Source organism: Heterodontus francisci, chromosome 5 (genome assembly GCF_036365525.1).
Source record: "Heterodontus francisci isolate sHetFra1 chromosome 5, sHetFra1.hap1, whole genome shotgun sequence".
In the NCBI taxonomy this organism is placed as follows: domain Eukaryota; kingdom Metazoa; phylum Chordata; class Chondrichthyes; order Heterodontiformes; family Heterodontidae; genus Heterodontus; species Heterodontus francisci.
In genome coordinates this window covers 90,172,542-90,183,654 of record NC_090375.1, presented here as the reverse complement: position 1 = coordinate 90,183,654, position 11,113 = coordinate 90,172,542, and the positions used below count along the sequence as shown (strand labels likewise).

The window sequence follows — 11,113 nt, the reverse complement described above, 5'->3', positions numbered from 1 at the left end:
AGTTCCCCCCGCTCCATTTTAACTGACCAGCCTGCTTTCCATCAGCCAGTGAGTGTTAAATCAACCCCTCTGTTCTAGTCCTACTCAGGTCTCTCCTTGTGCTACATTGATGCTTGATCATGCTGCTGCCTACTCTTGCCCTGATCTAGGGAATTCATTAACTTGCTTTAAATACTTCCCCAACTACCTACTTCCTGCTAGGATTCTATTTTCTTCAGCCAGCTCCTTCATCTGCAAAGCATCTGCTTTATTGATATCACCTTCCACACCAGAGCTTCTGGAACGTCCTTCTTTTTCTCAGCCAAGGATTCCCCTCCACAGTGGTAAACAGGACCTTCGACCGGGTCCATTCTATTTTCCGTGCTTATGCCCCCTCTCAGAACTGTGATAGGATGTCCCTCGTTCCCACCTTCAGCCCCACCAGTCTCCGCATTCAACAAATCATTTTCTGCCATTTCCTCCAATGTATTGCCACACCTTACCCCCTTCCTTCCTAAGACACCCAGAATGACTCTTCCACCATGGCTTTTTTCCCATGCAACTACAGGAAGTGCAACCTCTGCCAATTCACTTCTTTCCAATACTTCTGTCCAGGTCCCAAACAGTGCTTCCTTGTGAGACAACAATTTACATGCATTTCCACCAAGGTAGAATACAGTATTTGCAGCTGCGTGCTGTCTTTTAACTGGGGAGAACAAATGCAGATTAGGTGACTGCTTTACCGAACACCTCCATGCCATCAAAAGTGCGATCCCAAGTTCCCTTTTGCTTATCACTTCAATTCTCCATGACTCCCACTCGGACCTCTATCATTGGCCATCTACTTTGTAAGCTTGAGGGACAGCCTGGTAGCCTTATATACTAGTCGCTCTGCAGCCCCTTGCTCTTAATATTGACAAATAATTTCAGACCTAACAAGAGCAAGTATTCAACTTTATTTTAATCGCCTGCCCCAGGAAGGTTTGAGGCACTTCATATTTTCTGGTTGCTGATCATGGAGGCCTGTACAAAAGCTCCAATTTGCTCTTGATTTTTAGGCAGAATACCTGCTGAGGTGGGCCTGAGCTATGCAAACAGCCTGGTGGAAGAAAACTGAAGTGCACTGTGCCTGCCAAGTTCCATAGAGAAAGTTCTACCATAGTTTAGAGATACAGCACTGAAACAGGCCCTTCGGCCCACCGAGTCTGTGCCGACCATCAACCACCCATTTATACTAATCCTACACTAATCCCATATTCCTACCACATCCCCACCTGTCCCTATATTTCCCTACCACCTACCTATACTAGGGGCAATTTATAATGGCCAATTTACCTACCAACCTGCAAGTCTTTTCAAAAAAGACATACATTTCAAAAAGCTGCTGTAACTGCAAGAAAGGTTCAGCAACAGACATTTCATAGTTCAGCTGTATATCTGCATCACAAAGTGTGAATAATGAAATATTCTGAATGTTAATGGTGCATTATCTCCGGAAATGTACACATTTTTATTGATTTGAGAAAATGAAACTAAAAAAAGCATTTAACAGTGAAGATGTTTATTTTGCCATTTGCACTTGTGCAGCATACACTTCACATTAAATTTTTAACTTTTCTAAAGGGTGACAAAGACTGAACTGTACAGAGAAGCCAAAGTTTTACAGGCATCAACAGATGTACTTGTCAAACATTATCCTGAAATCATATTCCACATGTCTAGAAATTACATAACAACTAACAAACATGGTTTATGCACGTCTGGTCACAGTTGAAGCTGTGCTTAGAAGCAGACTATCTTTGAAGTTACATTTTCCTTGTTGAGGCATCAACATAGAATTTATGGCAGCATTTCACAAATAATTTTGCTGATGCTCGCTACAATCACTATAACTTATGGGCATACAAAAATGTCTGCTCTAAAGGACAGCAAATGGTCATTTAGAAAGTTCTCAATAAAGTCAAAAACATTCAATTAATGCAATCACAAGACTTTCATCAATCCAACATATTGCTGCTCACACAACCAAGTCCACAGGAGACTGCAGCTTCCAGTATAACATTTGGTTATTTGGTTTAAAAAAATAAACATTGAGTGAAGAGATTTGTCCAATGCAATTTTTTGACAGTACAGCATTTTAGTTAAATTTAGGTTAAAATCAAATAGTGACTTACCTAATACTTTGAAATATATGAAATTTTGAAACGCATGAAAAACTGTTTGAAGTTAAATAACATCAAATGGAAAGCACTGATTGTCTAATCTGATCTTAATTAGAAGAAAATAAAATCATAACTGAAAAATATTTTGTACAAATACAATTTTGCCACTTTAAGCAAACAACAATCTCTTTAAAATTTGGTTTGAGTGATAAAATTTCTACAGAACCCAAAAAAAGCAGCCAATTTGCCTGATGTTAACAACATCTTATTTAACTAAATTTAAATGTTTAGATATTTAAATTAATAAAAAGACAGTGCTATTATGTATAGATTTTAATTCACAATTTAACCTCGACTCCTTAGTAACAGTTAATTACAACCTTGTTCAGATTGGTCCAGTGTGTAGATTTTCCATGCATATTGTGCATTTAATTTAACCAATTTGAAATAGTGAATTTAGAAACCCAGTTTCAAAAAGATGAAGTTAGCCAAGTGTACATTCTTAAAACACAAACATAACACATGCAAATTTATGTCATTTCATTACTAAATATGGCTGGACGTGCTGCCTATATTACCCATCAATATGTCAATTGTTCAAGTATACACAAAATGTCTTAACGACCTAACCATATTACAATTTTGATAATTTTCATGTGTAATTGAGATAACAATAAAGTCTTCAGCTGGTATCTTTTCAGGAATAGGACCTATAGTAGGAAAGACGTCAAATGGAATCTTTACATATGCATGATTTCAGAGATATTTCATCCGCATAGATAGTATCTGAAATGCGTAGAATTTAAAACAAAATGTTACTAGGAAATGTAATGGTTTCAATGGCTGCACTACAAAAATACTAACTAATTATTATAAATCTAGCCACAGTTTCCCATGCTTTTTGGATGTCTAATTTTATCAATACCTCAATGTCAAGACTAACTAACAGTGAAACAAAACATAGTCACCAACAGTGTTGAGTAATTATTGTTTAGGTAAAGAGAGCTCATCCATGGCCCAGGTGGGGAAATCAGAGGTCAATCACAGTAGCTCACACTCATGTATTTTCCAGCAGCTGCGTGAAGTCGCATGGACTGGAAGCAGGGCTCCTGCCAGTCCTCTTGGTCAGGAAAGATGTGTGGCACTGAGAAACTCCATGAATGTTAAAGGCGTGGAGGGAAAAAATTGCCAAAGTGTCACTGTCCAGATGGGCATTATAAAAGCTCTTTTTGGAGTGAGTTCAAAATTATCACTAAGAAAAACAGCAATACTTCCTCAATATTTATAATTCAAATTACTGGAGTGAAATATTCGTAAGATTTCTAAGTATGCCTCAAACACGGTCAGCTGAGTTGGTTAACTAGCTTTTCCTATGGATATTGGAAATAGGCCTACCGATGCTTTAGTTCAAACTGATTTAGGTTCAAATCATTGCATTTTTTTGCTGCTTAATAATACAAAAGAAGTCCTAGAAGATTACTGTATGCATACTTATATCAATATGAACATACCTATAACAGTTGTGTAAACTTTGAAAACCAGCAATCTAGATATATTTCTATGTAGTAAAAGAAAGTCATGAAATCATCCTGTCTTTTTGTGCCTGGGGACAGCACTGAATGACAACACCAATTTCCACCATTCATTGTTCAATCTGGTTGACTCAGACAAGTGATTACATTCAGAAATTATCTATAGAGCTTTTACCAAGACAAGTTGGAAAAAAGAAAAATTACAAAATTCACAAAAAATAGTTCTAGTTAACAGGAATGTGATGGAGAGAAACCTGAAGCGAGTTCAGTTGCATCGATAAGGTCCATTCTTTTCAGCATATATTCCTATTTCTTAAAAGAAAAACACAAAAGCCATGCATAGTTTTGTTCAAAACTACAATTTGTGTGTGTTAACAATCCTACTGGACCTCTTGTCAGGTATAAACATTATAGTCTTTGCACCTTCAAGCAAATAGTAAGCTTTTAAATGCATTCTTCACTACATGATACTTATACCCTTACACATTATACATACTGAAGGACTATAACATATCAGTGAACTTCAGTTCAACTAGCCCTAATATTATTCAACTGCTTTATTTAGAGACTGAGAAATTGCTCCACTTGAACACTATTCTGAGTCATCATTAATGGAAAACATAACACCCCCCAGAGGAGTCTGTTTCCTTGAGATACCCCAAACATTAATGGTGGCTAATAAACACAGAGGTCTGGAAATTTCATTTCATAGACTGGGATGGAATGGTATTGGACATGGCCAGCTGCAACGCTCATAGATCCCGATGGGCTTGGAGGCGGCCTGCTAGAGAAAAATCTAAATCAGATTACTGAATTTCTTTCACACCTTGCAAAATACTTTAAACATTTAAAGACAATGATTAATCTAACATTTGACAAGTTATTCATAAACACATTGTGTTTGGTGGAGGGAGGAGGATGAAGAGCAAACAATACTTTCAACAAAAGGTGCTCCCTAAACTTGCTAATGCTAAAGAAGTTAGGTAAAAATTACTCACCTAGAATAAAATATGTCTAATGATCCTATCCAGGAGGCACTACACTGATGATTTCATGACCATACCAGCAGTTGCTCAATAGGGAATCTAGAACTACATCTCGGCCTGGAAACTATCAGTTTGTTGAGCTTACTTGACCTCCTGCCTAGCTCCAGATTTTTATGTTTGAGTTTTATTTTTAAATGGATGGTACCCTGTAAGTGAAATAAAATACCATTTTGTCCAGCTTAATTCTCGATTCTATACTTTTCTAGCTAGCACATGTATAAAATGGATGGTTCACAAGTAGTACCACTATGATAAACCTTCATTTAATCTTGTACAATGGGTTCTACTTTAAAAGGAGAGAATATTTATTTTCCACATCAACTATTCTTACTCAAAGATCATGCACTACGCTCTTCAAACAGTTTTACATACACAGTAGTACCTTTAAATATTTTATATTATTGCATATCTCTGTACTTTGCCGACAACAAACCCAGGTTCCTGCTGTGAACGCTTTGCAAGATCCCAGTAAGTACAGATGGGGAAGTTCATTTAGCCAAACTTAACCATTCAGAAGAGTTTACTCCCCCAACACAACATATAACTGCGTCTTAAATAATTGCACACATTTTTGCCCCTGACTACCCTACAAATCAGTTCATTCCAAGTGTTGATCACTGAAAAGAATCTCTTGCTGGCAGCAGTGCAAAATTTGTCTTTCATTAATAAATTCTGATTGGATCTGTTGAGGACCGAGAGTATTATTAGATTAGATTAGATTAGAGATACAGCACTGAAACAGGCCCTTCGGCCCACCGAGTCTGTGCGAACATCAACCACCCATTTATACTAATCCTACATTCCTACCAAACATTCCCACCTGTCCCTATATTTCCCTACCACCTACCTATACTAGTGACAATTTATAATGGCCAATTTACCTATCAACCTGCAAGTCTTTTAGCTTGTGGGAGGAAACTGGAGCACCCGGAGAAAACCCACACAGACACAGGGAGAACTTGCAAACTCCACACAGGCAGTACCCGGAATCGAACCCGGGTCCCTGGAACTGTGAGGCTGCGGTGCTAACCACTGCGCCACCCTACATAGAGATCCTGCTCAACCTCACCCTTACCAAGTTTTGAAACATTTAACGGTTCATTTTTTTCCTTCAAATGTACAGTACCTTACATTTCACTAAATCTCATATGTGTTCCACCTACTACAAATTTGGTCTGGTTAATTTATCTGCCTTAACTGCTGCCAATGTCATACTGCCCTACTTTGGCATGCACAACAGGGGTTTAAAGGACCAGGACCACAATAAGCAAACAAAGCCACCAGAAGAAGGATGGTCTTAGTTGAAGCAAGAGCTGCCAGGTTTAATACCATGGATGGTATAATGAAAAAAATGAGTGGTATTGTTTCTTGCCAAAGCTTTTATTATCCTAAGATTAGATCAATAGATAGAAATTGGTATACAATCATGGACCGATACTTAAAACAGACCATTTTACATTTTATTTAACATAAGCACTGGCATAACTAAAGAAAGCATGGCTGTGCATCAACAGTAATAGGGAATGCACAACTTTTCATTCTTTGCAAGTTTAAAAAACCTCAGCATGATCTTTTTTTAGAAATAGGATCCATTTAAAATCAAAGTAATCTACTATCAAAACCTGAACGATGTCTTGTTGTTAGCCCCTACCAGTCACCTGGAAATGAACACAAATGCTGCAAGTTTTGTGTTGCAATCATACAGTACAGAACTGAAGAATAAATTGCTTTAGTCCAGAACTGAAGGGAGAAATAGAAGATCACTATCAAAATGGCTTACTAAAATTTCTAACATTGACTGTAATGCTGCTTATTTCAAAAATAACTTCCTTTCAAATATTCACCGTATGGAAGGATACAAAATAAGAAAGATGATAAAGTCATTTGGTTCAATGAAGCCTGTCCCACAAGTACACTAACTCATCCAGTCGAACAGCCATAGAAACATAGAAAATAGGAGGAGTAGGCCCTTCAAGCCTGTTCTGCCATTCATTATCATGGCTGATCATCCAACTCAGTAACCTGTTCCTGCTTTCGCCCCATACCCTTTGATCCCTTTGGACCCAAGAGCTATATCTAATGCCTTCTTGAAAACACACAATGTTTTGGCCTCAACAGCTTTCTGTGGTAGCGAATTCCACAGGCTCACCACTCTCTGAGTGAAGAAATTTATCTTCATCTCAGTCCTGAAAGGTTTACCCCGTATTCTTAGACTATGACCCCTGGTTCTGGACTCCCCCACCATCGGGAACATCCTTCCTGCATCTACCCTGTCAAGTCCTGTTAGAATTTTATAGGTTTCTATGAGATCCCCCCTCACTCTTCTGAACTCCAGCGAATATAATCCTAACCGACTCAATCTCTCCTCATACTTCAGTCCACCATCCTAGGAATCAGTCAGGTAAACCTTCGCTGCACTCACTCTATAGCAAGAACATCCCTCCTCAGATCAGGAGATCAAAAATGCACACAATATTCCAGGTGTGGCCTCACCAAGGCCCTGTATAATTGCAGCAAGACATCCCTGCTCCTGTACTCAAACCCTCTCGCTATGAAGACCAACATACCATTTGCCTTTTTTACCGCCTGTTGCACCTGTATGCTTACCTTCAGCGACTGATATATGAGAACATCCAGGTCTCGCTGCATATTCCCCTCTTTCAGTTTATAGCCATTCAGATAATAATCTGCCTTCCTGTTTTTGCTACCAAAGTGAATAACCTCACATTTATCCATATTATTCTGCATTAGCCCACTCACTCAACTTGTCCAAATCATCCTGAAGCCTCTTCTGCATCCTCTTCATAACTCACCCTCCCACCCAGTTTTGTGTCATCTGCAAATTTCGAGATATTACATTTAGTTCCCTCATCTAAATCATTAACGTATATTGTGAATAGCAGAGGTCCTAGCACTGATCCCTGTGGTACCCCACTAGTCACTGCCTGCCATTCTGAAAAAGACCCATTTATCCCTACACTTTGTTTCTTGTCCGCCAACCAATTTTCTATCCATCACAATACACTACCCCCAATCCCATGCGCTTTAATTTTACATGCTAAACTCTTACGTGGGACTTTGTCGAAAGCCTTCTGAAAGTCCAAATAAACCACATCCACTGGCTCCCTCTCAACAACTCTACTAGTTACATCCTCGAAGAATTCTAGTAGATTTGTCAAGCATGATTTCCCTTTCGTAAATCCATGCTGACTCTGCCCGATTCTACCACTGTTCTCCAAGTGCTCTGCTATAAAATCTTTGATAATGGACTCTAGAATTTTCCCCACGGCCGACGTCAGGCTGACTGGTCTATAATTCCCTGCTTTCTCTCTACCTCCCTTTTTAAATAGTGGGGTTACATTAGCTACCCTCCAATCTGTAGGAACTGTTCCAGAGTCTATAGAATCTTGGAAGATGACCACCAATGCATCCACTATTTCTAGGGCCACTTCCTTAAGTACTCTGGGATGCATACCATCAGGCCCTGTGGATTTATCGGCCTTCAATCCCATCAATTTCCCCAACACCATTTCTCTACTAATACTGATTTCTTTCAGTTCCTCTCTCTCACCTCAACCAACATTTCTGGTATGATATTTGTGTCCTCCTTTGTGAAGACAGAACCAAAATATGCATTTAGTTGGTCAGCTATTTCTTTATTCCTCATAATAAATTCCCCTGTTTCTGACTGTAAGCGATCTACATTTGTCTTCACCAATCTTTTTCTCTTCACATAACTATAGAAACTTTTACAGTCAGTTATTATCTTCCCCCGCAAGCTTGCTCTCGTACTCTATTTTCCCCTCCTTAATCAATCCCTTGGTCCTCCTTTGCTGAATTCTAAACTGCTCCCAATCCTCAGGTCTGTTGTTTTTCCTAGCAAATTCATATGCCTCTTCCTTGGATCCAATTCTATCTCTAATTTCCACTGTAAGCCATGCACTGGCTACCTTTCCCGTCTTACTTTTGTGCCAGACAGGGATAAACAATTGTTGCCATTGCCTATCCATCGTCATCCCTTTAAGTAACATTTCGCAATCCGTCATGGCCAACTCGCGCCTCATACCTTCGTAGTTTCCTTTACTAAGATTCAGGACTCTTATCTCAGAATCAACTATGTCACTCTCCATCTCGATGAAGAGCCCAAGGGGTCTCGCACCACTAGATTGTCAATTATTCCTCTTTCATTACACAATACCCAGTCTAGGATGGCCTGTTTTCTAGTTGGTTCCTCAACGTATTGGTTCAGAAAACCATCCCGTATACACTCCAAGAATTCCTCCTCTACAGTATTGTGACTAATTTGATTTGCCCAATCTATATGCAGATTAAAATCACCCATAATTACAGATGTTCATTTATCGCATGCATCTTTAATTTCCTGTTTAATGCCATTCCCAACATCACCACTACAGTTTGGGGGTCTATATACAACCCCCAGATTTGGATTTGAGGGGGGCGATCTTCTTGATGATTGGTCCAAAAGCTCTCTTAATGCCATCATACATTCCTCTGATGTTTCCGGTGTCTGAGGCCAGCTGAATATGACTGCATAGGTGTTGCCAGTAGTCATTTGCGCAGCGCCTGACTGTTCTTTGTGCAGTGCTTCTGGCTGCTTTAAGTGCTACGGATGTTAACTTGCTGGGGGCTTTCTTGTAGTTCAACAGTGCAATGCGCTTAGCGGCTATGACAGGTTCCAGCTCTTCAATATGAGATTGAAACCAGTCTGCATTTCTCTTCGCACGTTTGCCGTAGGTGGTCAAAGCTGACTCATAGATGGCGTCTCTGATGTGGGCCCACTTGGTCTCAGCATCCCCTGTGGGAGTGTTTTGAAGGGCTGTTACAAAAATTTCTAAATTCACTTGTAACAGCTGTGGATGAGAAATTCTGCTTGTGTTGATGCGCGGGTGGCCCTTCTGCTTGGAATGATGCAACTTCTTTGGTCTGAGTCTAACCTTGCTGCACACACCAGGGAGTGGTCAGTGTCGCAGTCTGCACTGTGGAAGCTGCATGTGATTTGAACACTGTTTAAGGAGGCTCACCTTGTGACGATGAGATCTAGCTGGTGCCAATGACGTGATCTTGGGTGCCTCCATGAAACCTGGTGACAGGGTTTAGTGTGAAAGTACGAGTTGGTGATGCAGAGGTTATGATAGGTACACAACTCAAGCAGTCTCTGCCCGTTCTCATTCATCCTTCCAACGCCATAACGCCCAAGGCAGGAGGGCCATGAGTCATGGTCGGCCCCAACCCTGGCATTAAAGTCCCCCAGCAGGAATAGATGTTGGGGATGCTGCTAATGATATTATGGAGTTCCTCGTAGAACTGGTCTTTAGCTTCAGGTGGGGAGCAGAGTGTTGGAGCATAGATGCTGAGTAAGTGTACTGGACCAGAGGTGGTGAGCAGTCGGATGGACAGTATGCGTTCCGAGCCATTTGAGGGAGGCTCTATCATGCTGAGCAAGGAGTTTCTGATGGCGAAGCCCATTCCATGCTGTCTTGGTTCTTCAGGATCCCTGCCCTGCCAGAAGGTGGTGTAGTCTTGCTCTGCTAGAGATCCACTCGCGGGGAGGCGTGTCTCCTGAAGTGCTGCAATGTCTACATTGAGTCAACAGAGCTCGTTGTTAATGATGGCGGTCTTCCGAGAATCGTTGATTTGTATAAGGTCTTCCGACAGGCCAGGACACATAGTTCTGACGTTCCAGCTTGCAAAGCGAAGGGCTGGTACCTTCTTTCCGTTTTTCATGTTGTTTGGTGCGGTTTTGCAGTCTGCTTTTCGGGCAATGACCCTGAGCTCCAAGCACCCATTGAAGCAGGTGGACTGTGGCGGGACAGAACCTTATTGACCGGGGGCTGCCCGGTTTGAGGCGGGCGGTAGCTGTCCAGTGAGGTGCGATGACCTCAGGAGACATAATCACTGACCAATGCAAACAAATGGACCGCTGGGTTGAGCACTACCTAGAACTGTACTCCAGGGAGAATGTTGTCACTGAGACTGCCCTCAATGCAGCCCAGCCTCTACCAGTCATGGATGAGCTGGACATACAGCCAACAAAATCGGAACTCAGTGATGCCATTGATTCTCTAGCCAGCGGAAAAGCCCCTGGGAAGGACAGCATTACCCCTGAAATAATCAAGAGTGCCAAGCCTGCTTTACTCTCAGCACTACATGAACTGCTATGCCTGTGCTGGTATGAGGGAGCAGTACCTCAGGACATGCGTGATGCCAATATCATCACCCTCTATAAAAACAAAGGTGAACGCGGTGACTGCAACAACTACCGTGGAATCTCCCTGCTCAGCATAGTGGGGAAAGTCTTTGCTCGAGTCGCTCTAAACAGGTTCCAGAAGCTGGCCGAGCGCGTCTACCCTGAGGCACAGTGTGGCTTTCGTGC

The 11,113-nt window shown here is 41.1% G+C and overlaps 1 protein-coding gene across 8 annotated transcripts in view; it reads right to left on the bottom strand.

Annotated features, from left to right (window-relative positions):
• Positions 1 to 1,520: 1,520 nt before the first annotated feature.
• The window catches only part of LOC137369955 (protein EFR3 homolog A-like), a 325,373-nt gene continuing 315,780 nt past the window's right edge, over positions 1,521 to 11,113 (bottom strand). For 6 of the 8 annotated variants that reach the window (XM_068031744.1, XM_068031748.1, XM_068031749.1 and 3 more), the window contains one exon: positions 1,521 to 4,457. In XM_068031744.1, the coding sequence (XP_067887845.1) occupies positions 4,349 to 4,457 (109 nt within the window). In that variant the 3' untranslated portion in view covers positions 1,521 to 4,348. The remainder of the gene's footprint in view (positions 4,458 to 11,113) is intronic. The other 2 variants (XM_068031747.1, XM_068031752.1) reach the window with 1 other exon arrangement.